General features: G+C 38.6%; 1 protein-coding gene across 2 annotated transcripts in view; it reads right to left on the bottom strand.

Moving 5' to 3' along the window:
- Window positions 1-7,239: 7,239 nt before the first annotated feature.
- The window catches only part of CDKL2 (cyclin dependent kinase like 2), a 73,345-nt gene continuing 63,823 nt past the window's right edge, over window positions 7,240-16,761 (bottom strand). For both annotated transcript variants that reach the window (XM_010594133.3, XM_023553345.2), the window contains 2 exons: window positions 11,304-11,392; window positions 7,240-10,136 (listed from right to left, as the gene is read on the bottom strand). In XM_010594133.3, coding sequence (XP_010592435.1) covers window positions 11,345-11,392 — 48 coding nt within the window. In that variant the 3' untranslated portion in view covers window positions 7,240-10,136; window positions 11,304-11,344. The remainder of the gene's footprint in view (window positions 10,137-11,303; window positions 11,393-16,761) is intronic.

Here is a 16,761-nt window from a genome sequence, read left to right as displayed (position 1 = left end):
AAATCAATTCATATATATCAGGGTCCCAAGATTTAAAAATCTTCACCCAGAAAAAAAGAACTATTAAGAAAGATAAGATACACACATTTCTCCCAGATAAAATCCCTCGCAGTTTATAGTTACTGGCCACTGGTTCATGCGCTCAATCTCCCTAAAGCAATTTTTTTAAATGAATCTTTCCCTGTTTCACTGCACATACAATCTCTTGGCAGTTTGTTGGAGGATAGATTAGAGTGGTAACTGGAGATAAAGAACCCTCCAATGTTATTGCCCACTTAATTTTGCAATTTTTTCAGGCTTTTATTAGCAGAATCAATAGTTTTTGTGGTGGTGGTTGTTTTAATCTGAGTCTAATCCTCTGTGTAAAATCCCTCCTCCAAGGTACTTGGTGCTTGGAACTCTCCACCCATAGCCCCCCTCCATGCCCATATTTGGAGGTCTTGATATTAAATCATCTTCCCTTTTTTTTTTTCAGTTGTCCATGTAGGGGGACCCCTAAAATGGAATCGGGTGAAATCAGGGGCTGGGAAATATTGTTCTTACTGGTGACAATCTGGGGTCGGTTGAAGGATGTGATCTCTTCAATCTGCACACGCTTCAAGGTATAGCTTCAGCCAGTTCAGTGGATGGAGCCACTACCTGCTGCGATTTCCAGAAAAATGTTGCTCAAAACAAGCTCATGGTTAGTAAGACAAAGAAGCGGGTGGGGGGGAGGGTGTTGATTGGGGTTTTCAGAGGTGGCTTTCATGGAGTCATAATAAAATTTTATTCAAAATGTGTTTTAAAGCACTTCTGTTTCTATATTGACCAAACATTTCTCCTTTTCTATAGTCCCTTTTCAGTTTTCTTTTGTGATATTTTAAAAGATCAACATGTTGAGAGGTATATTAAAGGTTTAAATTTGAGATACAAGAGATCACTTACTTCCCCTAAACAACAGTATGCCCTACATTTATTCAAATTTAGAATTTCAGTAGATTGATCACTGACTTAACACACATATTATTTGACTGATACCAAACTGGAAACATGTCTGGGACTGCCCTCGCTGCATTCCAAACATAATCAATAAAGAAAACCAGTGCCAGTGAGGAGTAACTTTCAAATTTCTATTCATTGGGAAGATGGGCTTACATTTTGCTGTTTATGTGGAAATTACACTTGAAAATCAAGTTTCTGATTAATTCCAAAGATGTCCAGAGCCTTTCTATTGCTCTGTCTTTTCCCATCAGCCCACATATCATCTTTGTGGGGAAAATTTACTTTTATAATTCTTAAAAAAAAAAAAAAATTTTCTTATTCAAGATACTCAGCAAAGTCCATCACTCCTCCTTACCACTCTCCATGCTTCCATCAGCCTAGCCCTCCTCCAGCCACTGGTTCTGTCTTGCTGACCTAGGAATCACCAGCTGACTTTAGGGGAGGGAGCCGTGGTACAACCACAAGACTGTGAAGAGGTCATATGCATTGGACTTCTGCTCTCAATATGCTTCATAACCCCCACTCCCCAAGGCTGGACTACCAGAGTGTGTAACTAGCAATGTCCACTAGGATACGCCACTTCACGGCTGGTACCCTCTGATGGAGAGTCTATTACAGTTCTCCCTTGCTACCTCCCTAATCCACTCCACGGCAGTGGGTTGGGTAGGTACCTCCCTAAGGCTCAGATGAACGAAGCACTCCTTGACACTGGGCATTCAAAAATGGAAAAAGATGTTCATTTATTGGGTACACGGGCAAAAAGGAACATATAACATCCCTCAATCGACTTGATGACAGTGGGTTTTTATGACATCCCTCAGGTAAAATTTGTCACAGGTTTTAGCATTTTTCCCCTTAGGATGCATATGGCTTACCCTGGGTGGGGCTTTACTGCCACCTCCTGGACCACAGCGTGGCAGCACTGGGCAGGCCTGATTAGAGCCAAAGAGGTCATCCTAGTGAAATGGATGTAAATCCAACTGCTGTAACCTCAGTGTTCAGACTTTTCATGAACTCTCCCCCAAATAATTCCTCTCTGACAAAGTAGCACTGACTTCTTCATCCCACTACACTAGAAGACAAGTATTTATCTGTCATTGGCTTATTATCTCCCAAGTCCCAAGCAGAAGAAAGGGGGCTTGGTCACCTAACTCAAGAAGACAAGTGTAATTTGTCCATTCTTCTGGCTAAGTTGCATTTCTCCATACAAAATAATTTGTGATTCACGTTATATTTTGAGTCAAACAACAATATATCGACCTGCTATTTGCTACCATTTTCAGGGGTAGGAAAAACATCTGCAGAGGAAAATCCCCAATACACAAATTAAAATCTACTTTGCTTTTCTTTTTTAAGACCTTTACTATCCTTTGCCACCACTTGTTTGTTAGTTTGTCCTACTGCGATGGCTTGCATGTTGTTGTGATGCTAGAAGCTATGCCACTGGTGTTTCAAGTAGCAGCAGGGTCACCCATGGTGGACAGGTTTCAGTGGAGCTTCTAGACTAAGACAGATAAGGAAGAAAAGCCTGGTGAGCCACTTCTGAAAATTAGCCAGTGAAAATCTTGCAGAGCGCCACAGAATATTTTCTGATATAGTGCTACAAGATTAACCCCTAGTTTGGAAGGCACAATATGACAGCCACAACAATGGCCTCAAACATACCAATGATCATGAAGACAGTGCAGGACTAAGCAACGGTTTGTTCTGTTAATATATAAGGTCACCATGAGTCAGAGCTGACTCAATGGCAACTAACAAGAAATATCTTGTTAGGGAAAAATATGAAATGATGTGCAATCCCGGTAGTAATCAGGAACACGTAAGCTAAAAGAAGATTATTTACACCATCGGATGGGTCAAAATGGAAATGATTGATAATATCTAATGTGTTGGGGGTGAGGGGAAATAGATCTTCTCATACAGTCAGTGGGGACGTACACTGGTACAGTATTTTTGAGGGGCGATCTGCAGAATCAATCAAAATGTAAAATGAAGCATACCTCTTACCCATTTTAAATGTCCATCTGTAGTGAGCATTGTAATTGCTTCCTCAACATCCATATACCTCCCCTTTATGGAAGCCATGTGGCTCCACTGATAGGCTGCCATTGGCCATTTCCTTTTGCCTCTACTATTAATTCAGGCAAGGGAATTTAACACAGACCTAGGCCAACCAGTTTCATGGCTACAGTAATTCAGGGAAAACCAAAACCCAAACCAAACCCACTGCCGTCGAGTTGATTCCGACTCATAGCGACCCTATAGGACAGAGTGGAACTGCCCCATAGAGTTTCCAAGGAGCACCTGGTGGATGCAAACTGCCATCCCTTCAGTTAGCAGCTGTAGCACTTAACCACTACGCTACCAGGGAATTCAGGGATAAGCAGTATCCAAATTTGGTTCAACTAAAGTGAAGTGGAGGCACTCATGGTTCAGTGGTAGAATTCTCATCTTCCATGCAGAAGACCTGGGTTTGATTCCTCACCAAGGCATCTAACGTGCAGCTACCACCCACCTGTCCATGAAGGCTTGAGTGTTGCTGTGATGCTGAACAGGTTTCAGGAGAGCTTCTGGACACTAATGGGCTAGGATAAAAGGCCTGGCAACATACTTTCAAAAAACAGTCACTGAAAATCCTATGGACTCCAAAGGTTGGAGCCACTACCGATGGTGGAGATGGCACAGGACTGGGCAATGTTTTGTTCCATTGCACACAGTGTCGCCATGAGTCCAGGGCCATCTCGATGGCAGCTAACAACAAGAGTGAAGTAAAGTTTTGTTTGGTGACTGGGGGAAACTTGCTTCACCCTCTGTAAGTTAATGAAGAGGAATGAAGCTCTAGAAGTCTAGGATCCCAAAGCTTATATTATCTAAACAAACAACAAAACTGATTCCAGGTTTAAGAAATCATGACCATATATTTAGTTCAACAAAAACTCATGGTTCTCTTATTTATTAAATGATACTGAGTGAATTCCTTAAACTTTCTAATCGCGTTGCCTTGCCTATAAAATAAGAATAGCATTTCTACCTCATAGGCTTATTATTACTATTGCCACATAAAAATCACTACGCTAGACAGCGTGGAACAGACATAGATAAATAAGGTGCGGCTCCCAATCTTCAGAGATTCTTAAAACTTAGTTCGGCAGTGACACTGGGTACACGTATGAACAAAAGAAGCGATGATCCAAGGAAGAGGGCTAAAGACAGATTGAAGAGGGAAGTAACCAATTGGAACCCTGTTGTCATGGGGTGGAGGGACAGTTTAAAATTCCATTATAGCAGCAAGGTCAATGGAGAAAGCTTTCCAGGTCTTGGAGCAGTGGGTTAGCTGAATGGAGCTAACATAATTAATGGAGAACATAAAAGCCTGTTCTCTTGATTGATAGGGGATCCTACCCTGATCTAGAGACAAGGAAACATGCTGAATTCAGATATTGTTTTCATTTCCTTGATTCATTCTTATATTAATTCATGTTAACGGATAATACATCTTCCAAAATTCTACTGGAACCTTCTTCACTTCTACAGGAGATGACGTGTTTGCCAAAGTCAAATATGAATAAATAAACTATGCACTGGGGTAAAACTTTCACTAAGAGCAAACCAAAAAACTGACATTTTACAGATTGGCTTTGAGTTTTATTTGCTTTAAATTTCTCAGTATATGTTGTTGTTGTTAGGTGCCATTGAGTCGGTTCCAACTCATAGCGACCCTATGCACAACAGAACGAAACATTGCTCGGTCCTGCGCCATCCTTACAATCGTTGTTATGCTTCAGCTCATTGTTGCAGCCACTGTGTCAACCCACCTCGTTGAGAGTCTTCCTCTTTTCCACTGACCCTGTACTCTGCCAAGTATGATGTCCTTCTCCAGGGACTGATCCCTCCTGACAACATGTCCAAAGTATGTAAGACGCAGTCTCGCCATCCTTGCTTCCAAGGAGCATTCTGGTTGTACCTCTTCTAAGATAGATTTGTTTGTTCTGTGGTATACTCAATATTCTTCGCCAACACCACAATTCAAAGGCGTCAACTCTTCTTCAGTCTTCCTTATTCATTGTCCAGCTTTCACATGCACACGACGCTATTGAAAATACCGTGGCTTGGGTCAGGTGCACCTTAGTCTTCAAGGTGACATCTTTGCTCTTCAACACTTTGAAGAGGTCCTTTGTAGCAGATGTGCCCAATGCAATGTGTCTTTTGATTTCTTGGCTGCTGCTTCCATGGCTGTTGATTGTGGGTCCAAGTTAAATGAAATCCTTGACAACCTCAATCTTTTTTCTTCATTTATCATGATGTTGCTTATTGGTCCAGTTGTGAGGATTTTTGTTTTTTTTATGTTGAGGTGTAATCCATACTGAAGGCTGTGGTCTTTGATCTTCATTAGTAAGTGCTTCAAGTCCTCTTCACTTTCAGCAAGAATTTCAGTATATAGCACATTCAATATCAGATATCCAAACACATCTACAAACACGAAGCTCTAAAATCACAGGTTACTTGTAAGTGATGACATCAAGATTTGTGGTTAAGGTGCTTCTCAGAAAGGCATGTTAAGAGACAGACAAGCTGTATGTTAACTACATTTTCAAGTTATTTCATGTCTGAAGCTATCTAGAGAAAAAACAAGACTCTTTAGAAATACTGTGAGAAAGTGATTTTTCATTCACATGGAAGAGTATTAAGGGCCCCACTTCTAATGTAAAAAGCTTAACACAAAGCAATAGAGAAAAATCCATTTGGTCCAACTCACTAGGACTGGCCTTAAAGTCTTAAAGCTCTGGTGTTCTCTGATTCCCTGCCAGGGGGTTATTACATAGAGGAGGGCCTAGGAATCAAGTCAGTCACATTCTTCAGTCTATCTGGCTCACAGTTTAGTACAGATCCAGTCTTATATTGTTGGACAGCTAAAATAAAGGAACCAGTAATGTGAGAGCCACATCAGAGAACGCATCTTCTGTGTTCTCATTTCACCAGAACGTCAGATATTCTAACAAGCAAGGGATTCTCAATCAGGAGAACTGGATTCTAAGCCTGGATATGTCACAATTTTTACCAGGTAACATTTGCAAAATTTGTTGTTTTATAACCATGCTGCTTGTGTTATCAGCTGTAAAAGAAAACTAACTCACCACCAACTACCCTTTACTATTGAGTTGATTCAGACTTATGGTGACCCCATGTGTGTCAGAGCAGAAATTACATCAAAGAGTTTTCAATAGTTGGTTTTTTGGAAGTAGATTGCTGGGCCTTTCTTCTGAGGCACCTCTGAGTGGACTCAAACCCCCAACATTTCAGTTAGCAGCTGAGTATGTTTACCATTTGTACCATGTCATGGATTGAATTGTGTCCCCCCAAAAATACATGTCAAATTGGGTATGCCATGATTCTCAGTATTGTGTAGCTGTCTTTCATTTTGTGACCTGATGTAATTATCCTCCATTTTGTGGTGTGTTGTGAATCCTAACCTCTATATGTTAATGAGGCAGGGTCAGTGTGGGGTGTATCTTGAGTCACAGCCTTACAAGAGGGTAAGACTCAAGTCACACCCTTGTTTGAGTCACACATTTTATCTTATAAGAGATAAAAGGAAAGAGAAGTGAACAGAGAGGGGAGGAACCTCACTATCACCCAGAAAGAAAAGCCAGGAGCAGAGTGTGTCTTTTGGACCCAAGGTCTCTGCACTGAGAATCTCCTAGACCCAGGGTGAGACTGTGCCAAGACACATGGAAAGTTCCATGGAATGCCAGGCCCACAGATGTTGAAAAGAGACAAGGACCTTCCCCCAGAGCCAAAAGAGAGAAAAAGCCTTCCCCTAGAGCCAGCACCCTGAATTCAGATATCTAGCCTCCTCAACTGTGAGAGAATACATTTCTCTTTGTTAAAGCCATCTACTTGTGGTATTTCTGTTATAGCAGCACTAGATAACTAAGACACGCCACCTAGGTGCTCAGTTGCAGGTGCAAGTCCACCCAGAGGTGCCTTGGAAGAACGGCCTGGTTATCTATTTCTGAAAAATCAGCCATTGAAAACCTTATGAACCACACAGTTCTACCCTGACACACATGGGGTCACCACGAGTCAGAGTTAACTCCACAGCAGCTGGTTTAACTTGCCACACCTATATCCAAAGTTTTCAAAACAAAGAATTTACAGGTTATTTCAAATTTATTTGATAAATACTATACGGTGGTATATACATTATTTAGTCTCTTTAATTAAATAAATTCAAATAAAAGCCATCTATGAAGTGCAGTAAGATATATTTATTAATTTTAATACAAACATACACACAGCAAGCCCGTTTTCCACCATCAGTACATATATATATGTATCCTACTGTTTTGGTTAAATATCTATAGCCCCAATCTGCAAAATCTTCTTTTCCTAGTAGTGCTGCCAAAGTTCTAACCAGGTATGATCCTCAAGTCTCAACTTGGACTTATGGCAAATAATTTTTAGTTCCTTAATTCTAAAGTTCATAAAGTATTTTAATAGGCAAAATATACCAAAAACAAGCATAGGAAATGACAGGGTAACTATCAGACACTGAGCTGATATCTTCGCACTGATCAAACTGATCTTCACCTAAAAAGAACATTTAAATAAGCTGGAGTGCCATTTGTCTTTAAGTAGTTTCTGCTGTCTATGCGGTACAGTCTATTGGCAATATTTTTCAAAATAAAATACAATAACAATAATATTTTAATGTGAAGTCTATCAGTGCCTACACACTAATTTTTTTCAGCATGTTAGCCATATCAGTGTAGTAAAACACCTGGTCAGAGGTTAAAAGTAGAGGTTTAAAATCAAGACCAAATTTTAATTTAACGACCTGTAGACTTGTATACAGTGAATAAGGAAGACAGAAGAATTGACGCATTTGAATTATGGTGTTGGCGAAGAATACTGAATACACCATGGGCTGCCACAAGAAAAAACTAAAACAAACCCGCTGCAGTCAAGTTGATTCCAACTCATAGCGACCCAATAGGACAGGGTAGTACTGCCTCACAGGGTTTCCAACAAGTGCCTGGTGGATTCAAACTGCCGACCTTTTGGTTTAGCAACCGAACTCTTAACCACTACGCCACCAAGGTTTCCAAGAACTGCCAAAAGAATGAACAAATCTGTCTTGGAAAATGTGCAGCCAGAGTGCTCCTTAGAAGGGAAGATGGCAAAACTTGTCTCACATACTTTGGACGTGTTATCAGGAGAGACCAGTCTCTGGAGAAGGACATCACACTTGGTAAAGTAGAGGGTCAGCAAAAAAGAGGAAGACCCTCAACGAGATGGATCGATACAGTGGCTGCAACAATGGGCTTAAACACAGCAATGACCATGAGGATGGCACAGGACCAGGCAATGTTTTGTTCTGTTGTACGTAGGATCGCTATGAGCCAGAACCAACTCAACAGCACCTAATAACAACGGCAGACTTGTACAAGGATCTCTGATGGCACAACAGTTAAGCACTCAGCTGTTAACCAAAAGGTTGGTGGTTCAAACCCACCCAGTGGCTCTGTGGGAGAAAAGATCTGGCAATCTCTTCCCGGAAAGATTTCTGCCTAGGAAGCCCTATGGGGCAGTTCTTCTCTGTCCTGTAGGGCCTCTGTGAGTCACAATTGACTTGATGACACACAACAACAATAACATAGAATTGTACATTGGAACCAACCCTATATTGCCTCCCCCTGAATATCCTAGTCTTTTGAGGCCCAAGTGTCTAAGGTTAGAATTTCAATATTAAGCAAGCACTCTGGAGTAATAAAGAAAGTATTAGTTAAATGCTTAAGCTAAGTTCTAGTCAGTAGCTTTAGAAAAAACAAGATGCTGTTAATTGGTTAAGGCAGAAAACCCACACAAATTCTTGTCCCCTTAACAGCCATTCCCTAAAATGATAAATGCAGAGCATAGTTAGAATCCCAGAAACCAAGAAGCTGGAGTCAAATTGGTTTAACCCTCCCACCCAATAAACTGTGGACCAGTGCATTAGAAAAGATATGTGAACTGCAAGTAAGTGATTTTGCACCTTGCTGAAAAGCTTTTGGGGAGGCCCCAGTAGTTGAGGAAACCATGATACAAAAATATCTCTAGGTTCTAATATCAGCAGACAGGAGTGGTGTCCATAGAAATGGACCTTCTGTTCCAAAAGCTTCTTCAGCTAGGTAGTTCAACAGCAACTGGCCCAGAGAAGAATAATCAGTCCTGATCAATAGGTAATCCCACTTTGCACCTCCTACTTTATGTATGTATATGAAACCCAGTGCCATCGAGTCGATTCCGACTCATATATATATCTTTTTAAATGAGATACACAGTACTCAACTCCCAGGTGTGTGTGACAAACTCCCAGGTATACATACAAAATTCTCCTCTGCAGACTTGTCCTAACCATGTTCCTTCATAAAGGAATATTAGCACCAGAACCTTACAATATAGAGGACTATCCAATGCCAGAGTTGCACTAGGTCATTAGAAACAGAAGGTTTCTTTGCTAGATTTATATTAGTGTTCTTAGAAGATCAGCAGAGAGACCAGACTCCCATAATACACTGATCAAATATCCACAACAATCCCACAAACCAAAGATACACATCTATCCATGGAGAGAAGTTACATATTCTCTTAATGCCTACAAACAAATAAGATTTTAAAGTATTTTTATGGTTTTTTTTTTATAGTTAACTTAAAGAAAACATTTTCTCTTACTGATTCTAATTACCTGCTCCCACCAACCACTCCTAAATAAATATACACATTTATACAAATAACACACAAAGCATTAATAACAAGACCTTTTATAATACTTTTCTCTCTTTTTACTCACTTTTAATCTTTGGTAACTTTCAACACACAATCTGATAACAATAAACACACATTCATATAACAAGAACCATATCACTATTCTTTCATTGGGTATATCTTGAAATAGCATCAGTGGACTTGAAAGGTGATGGGATAATGTTTGGGAGGTATTAGTTGAGTCTTCTTTTAAAACATTTGGAGGTCTTTGCCTTTCCTTCTTCAGCAAGGTCTTACAAAATACAGGAAGTTCAAAAGGAAGCAATCAAAACCATGAATCTTTCCTCCTGTAATATCAGCACTCTCGTTGCAAGAGGATGTCATCTCAAGTGCTAGAGCAGCATCTAAAAGCATGGGGTATATACCACCAAATATTTTACATAAAATTTCCCTAGAAATGGAATTCAGTATCACATTGTATATATTGTTTAATCACATTGTATATATTGATAACATTGGTAGATACCATATAGTCTAAAAAAACCTTAGATCATATTTATCAAAAACAAGATTTTAAAGATAATCTTTAGAATAATTACCAATCAAAACTATCAAGTATAACACACCATCATTATTTTATTTAAATAATGACTACTTTTGACAAAACAGATCCAAGTTTTGTGGGCCTGCAGTTTTTGCAGTTTGTAGGAATTACCTTACATCTTGGTTAATTTGTTAATTTGTAGGAACTAATTTTTTTTTTAATCACATAGCTCCCACTAGAGGACTCCAAAGAATATGTTACTTTTGGAAATTTTACAAACATATGGTCATGTGACTCAGTCGACTTGACGGCACTGGGTTTTTTATGATCACGTGAATGCACTGCGGAGGCCTGTTCCGAGGCCTTGGAAGTGAGGGGTTAGTCTAACCTGAAACTTGAGCTTTGTTCACCTCATAATAAATTGACCCTTGATATCACAGACACAGAAAATACTTTGTGGAGGTTAACAGATTAATTCCTACATACATTTATAAGAGGGATTTTATTATCATCATATTTCAAATAGTTAATGAGAAATTAAACATTGAATGACTTGCCTGAGGTCACATAGCAAACCATCACTCAAAAAGGTCTCATTATTTTAATACTAAAAAGTTATATTTAAAAGGAGTGCAATCATTTGGTATAGCACCAGTCCCTCTTTATTGGGAAAAAGATTGCCAAACACTCATTTACTCCATCTTGATTTACAAGCCCATAAGTCAAATGACTGCTAAGGGAAATAAGTACATATCCTTTTGGAACATTTGTTAATCTAAATTCACATTACTGTATTCAATAAAATCCAGGAGATTAGCTTATGAGAAAAAGACATAAACTCTACGAAAAGGGATTTCACCCCAGACACGAATGCTACTTTGGGTTTTTAAGTAGCACAACTCTGTCAGAAATTCTCATGGAATCAATCACCAGAGAAGGCTTCAGCTAAAGAATTTGGTCTTCAGCAAGCTATAAAGTATTTCCTATGAAAGGTTATACAGCTTTAAGTGTGAAAAATCAGACCTACCCGGTTCAGGATCAAAATAATCCTCAGTGCTGGTATTCCATTCAAGGGAAGTCAGCCTCTGAAGCATCTGGCAGGGAAGACCCTGATACCTATAAGTTAAGAATTGAGCACCATAAGTTCTCACTACACAAATAATTCAATTCTGGTGGCTCAAATATCAGATGTTTGGAATTAACTATTTATAGCTCAAGTTACTTGCATGGAAAAGGATGAAAGAAGGGACATTATTGATTGACTTATTAGTTTATATGCATATTAAAAGTTTTTTTTTTGATCTGTTATGGCAGGGTAGCTTACTGTAGTTCATCATCTTTCCACAAAACAAACCCTCTCTCTATGTAAGGGTAAGTTTCCCATTTTGTTTTTCACTCCTGCAGCTTTGCCCAAAGGACAGACTTTAGTCACAGAGTTGTGAGGAAGTACAAGAGGCTAAAACTCTGAAAGAAACTCCATCTTTCCAGCAGACTCAAAAGTGTAAGAGGAATCCTGGAGGAAAGAGAAACAGCAAAGGAGATCCTACAAAAGTCTGGGTCTAATTCCTGAACTATGCATACCTGGGACAGATCCAAACCAGTATAGCAAAGGCTTAGAGAACTGAGATTTGAACCACCTGTCACAGATAGTAAGGCAGAACTCACAGTGTGAACAAAACTCAGGTGGTTGCCTGTTAAAACAAAAATATCAACATTCTCCAGAGAATTATAATAGAACCCAGAGTCTACACAATGAAACATTCACAATGTCTAGGATATAATCTAAAATTACCAGATGTAAAAAGATCTAGGAAAGTGTGACCAAGTCTCACAGGAAAAGATAATCAATAGATATCAATCCCAAGATGGCCCAGACATCAGAACCATCATACAAAGACTTTAAAGTAGTTATTTAAAGTTACATGAAGTAAAGAAAAACATACTTGTAATGAATGAAGGAAGATGGATTCTTAGCAGAGAAATAGAAACAAAAAAAAAAAAAGGAAATTTTAGAACTAAAAAATACAGTATCTGCAATTTAAAAAATTTTAAAACTCAGCAGATGGGCTTAACAACAGAATATAGATGATAAAGAATCAGAGAGCTTGAAAATAGATAAATAGAAATTACACAATCTGAAGACTAGAGAGAAAAAAGTTTGCAAAAAAATGAACAGAGCATTAGAAACCAGTAGAAAACTACTAGACAGTCTAATATATGTACCACTGATTTTTCAGAAGAGACAAAAAAGAGATTTCAGAAGAAAAAACATTTGAAAAAATAATGACCAAAAATTTCCCAAATTTGGTAAAAGACATAAATCATAATTCAAGAAGCTCAACTCTAAAGACAAATTCAAAGAAAACTATGCCTAGTCACATCATACTCAAACTAATGAAAATAGAAAGATAAAAGACTAAGTCTTGAAAGCAGCTAGGCAAAATGAAACATTACATATAGGGAATAACAATTCAAATGCCTGAGAATTTCCCATCAGCAATCATAGACATGAGAAGACACAGGGACAACGCCTTATAGTGCTGGAAAACAAACAAACTGCTAGCCCAAATTCAAAGTCAAGCAAAATAAAGTCATTCTCAAATGAAGTAAAACTAAGAGAATTTGTCACCATCAGACCTGCTGTGTAAGAAATGCTAAAGGGAGTTTTTCAGGTTAAAGGAAAATGGTAGCAGAGGAAAACTGGAATCATGAGGGAAGAAGGAAGAACAACAGAAATGGTAAATAGCTAGGCAAATATAAAAGCCTAGGTTTTTTTTTCATAAATTATTTAAAATATTTTGGACTGTTCAGAGCAAAATGTATGACATACTTGGTGGAAGATTCAATGTATGTAGATGCAGTGCATAATGATAACTCTAACAAAAAGGTCATGTTGGGGGAAAGGGAAGTATGCTCGCAAGGTTTCTATATTTAATATTAAATGGTACAATATTAATTCTAAGTACACTGTGAAAGATTAGGTATGTATATTGTAATCTATAGAGCAATCACCAAAAAAAAAAAAAAAAATACCAAGAGATATCTTCAAAACGCCAGTGCTAAAAATATTCAAATATGAAAGAAGATAGGAAAGGGGAAACAGAGGAACAAACAGAAAACACATAATAAAAAGATAGGCATAGATCCAAAATTATCAATAATCACATTAAATTTTAATGATCTAAACATTCTGTGGTAAACAGAATTCTACAGACATCTCCCCAAAATTCCCGTCCCAAATTATTCAATCAACACTACTCTAAGTACTGCTGTGAAGGGGCTTTGTAGATGGAATTAAGGTTACTAGTCAGCTGACACTAAAATAGACACTCCTGAATTAACATTGGAGGCTCAATGTAATCACGTGGTCCCTTAAAAACAGAAGAACCAGTCAGAAAGATGAGGAAGAACATGAACATGGAGAAGAGATGAAGTCAAAAAGGGAAGTCAGAGAGATTCAAACTGTGAGATGGATTCAGGCACTGTTGCTGGCTTTAAAGGTGGAGGAAGTGGGCCATGAGCCAAGAAATGTGGGTGGTCTCTGGAAGCTGAGAACAACCCATGGCTGTGAGCCAACAAGGAAATGAGGATCTCAGTCCTACAACCACAAGGAGTTAAATTCTGTCAACAACCTGAATGAGCCTGGCAATAGATTCTCCCATAGAGCCTTCACAAAGAAATGCAGCCCTGTCAACACTGTGACCTTCGACCTGTGAGACTCTGAGCAGAGAACTAGCTGGGTCCATGCTTCTGAACCACAGAAACTATGAGATAATAAATGGAGGTTGTTTTAAGTTTGTAGTAATGTGTTAGAAGAAATAGAAAGCAAACACACATTCCAATTAAAAGACAGAGATTGACAGAATGGACACAAAGGTATGACCCTACCTATATGCTGTCTGCAGAAGAAACACTTTAAATATTAAAAAAAAAAAAGCAAACAGGTATGTTAAAAGTAAATGAAAGTAAAAAGATATACCACACAAACAAATAAGCACAAGGAGGGTGAAGTGGCTATTTTAATCTTAGGCAAAACAGACTTCAAGGCACAACGCACAACCAGACATAAAGACAAAAGGGACAATTTATCAGGAAGACAAAACAATTATAAACAAGTATGTACGTAATATTGGAGATTTAAAATACATGAAGCAAAAAGATTTAACATACATGAAGGAAAAATTAACAAGTACAAGGGAAACAGACAATTCCACAATCATAGCAAAAGATTTTAACAGCACTCTTTCAGGAGTTGATAGAACTAAACAAACAAAAATTATTAAAGAGATAGAAGATCCGGATAACACCATCAACCACCTTAATCCAATTTCACATTTATAGAACACTACCCAACAATCCGCACGCTTCTGTCAGTTTGTTGTACTATGGGGGCTCTCATGTTGCTGTGATGCTGAAAGCTCTGCTGCTGGTATTCAAATACCAGCAGGGTCACTTATGGCAGACTGATTTCAGCTGAGCTTCCAGACTAAGATAGACTAGAAAGAAGGACCTGGCAGTCTACTTCTGAGAAAAATTAGCCAGTGAAACCCTTATGAATTGCTGCAGAACACTGCCTGAAATAGTGCCAAAAGTTGAGCCCCTCAGGTTGGAAGGCACTCAAAATAAAACTGGGGAAGAGCTTCCTCCTCAAAGTAGAGTTGAACTTAATGACACGGAAAGAGTCCAAGTTTCGGGACCTTCGTTTGTTGATGTGGCGTGACTCAAAATGAGAAGAAACTGCTGCAAACATCCATTACTAATAAGAACATGGAAAGTATGAAGTACACATCTAGGAAAACTGGAAATCATCGGAAATGAAATGGAACACATAAACATCGATATCCTAGGCATTACAGAGCTGAAATGGACTGGTATTGGTCATTTTAAATCAGACAATCGTATGGTCTACTATGCAAAGAATGACAAAATGAAGAGGAATGGTATCATATTCATGGTTAAAAAGAACATTTCAAGATCTATCCTGAAGTATTCAATGTTGTCAGTAATAGGATAATATCTATACACCTTTAAGGAAGACCAGTTAACATAACTATTATTCAAGTTTATGCATGAACCACTAAGGCCAAGGATGAAGACACTGAAGATTTTTACCAACTTCTGCAGTCTGAAATTGATCAAACATGTAATCAGGTTGCATTGATAATTATTGGTGATTGGAATGCAAAAGTTGGAAACAAAGAAGAAAGGTCGGTAGTTGGAAAATATGGCCTTGGTGTTAGAAACGCTGCTGGAGATCACATGATAGAATTTTGCAAGACTAACAACTTCCTCATTACAAATACCTTTTTCAACAACATAAATGGCGACTATACACATGGATCTAGAAGGATGGAATACACAGGAGTCAAATCAGCCACATCTGTGGGAAGAGATGATGGAAAAGTTCAGTATCATCAACCAGAACAAGGCTGGGGCCAACTGTGGAACAAACCATCAGTTGCTCATATACAAGTTCAAGTTGAAGTTGAAGAAAATTAGAACAAGTCCAAGAGAGCCAAAGTACGACCTCGAGTATATCCCATCTGAATTTAGAGACCATCTCAAGAATAGATTTGTGCCTATTCCAAAGAACGGTGGTTCAACTCAATGTGGAAATAATTGAACAATATCATTAATATCACACACAACTAAAATTTTGCTGAAGATCATTCAAAAGTAGCTGCAGCAGTACATCAACAGGGAACTGCCAGAAATTCAGTCCAGATTCAGAAGAGGACACAGAACCAGGGATATCATTGCTGATGTCAGATGGATCCTTGCTGAAAGCAGAGAATACCAGAAAGATGTTTACCTGTTTTATTGACTATGCAATGGCTTTTGACTGTGGATCATAACAAATTATAGATAACATTGTGAAGAACAGGAATTCCAGAACACTTAATTGTGCTCATGAGGAACCTGTACCTAGATTAAGAGGCAGTCATTCAAACAGGACAAGGGGATACTGCATGGTTTAAAGTCAGGAAAGGTGTGTATCAGAGTTATATCTTTTCACCATACTTAGTCTGCATGCTGAGCAAATAATTTGAGAAGCTGGACTAGGTAAAGAAGAACGTGGCATTAGGATTGGAGGAAGACTTATTAACAATCTGCATTATGCAGAAGACACAACCTTGTTTGCTAAAAGTGAAGAGGACTTGAAGCACTTACTGATGAAGATCAAAGACCACAGCCTTCAGTATGGGTTATACCTCAACGTAAAGGAAACAAAAATCCTCACAAACGGACTGATAAGCAACATCATGATAAAGAAAAGATTGAAGTTGTCAAGAATTTTATTTTACTTGGATCCACAACGAACATTCATGGAAGAAGCAGTAAAGAAATCAGAGGACACCTTATATTGGACACATCTGCTGCAAAAGACCTCTTTAAAGTGTTAAAAAGCAAAGACGTCCCTTTAAGGGTTAAGGTGGACCTGACCCAAGCCATGGTGTTTTCAATCGCTTCATATGCATGGGAAA

This window comes from Loxodonta africana, chromosome 5 (assembly GCF_030014295.1).
Source record: "Loxodonta africana isolate mLoxAfr1 chromosome 5, mLoxAfr1.hap2, whole genome shotgun sequence".
Lineage (NCBI taxonomy): Eukaryota > Metazoa > Chordata > Mammalia > Proboscidea > Elephantidae > Loxodonta > Loxodonta africana.
The sequence above is the reverse complement of the archived record's forward strand: the minus strand, read 5'-3'. Positions and strand labels throughout refer to the sequence as shown.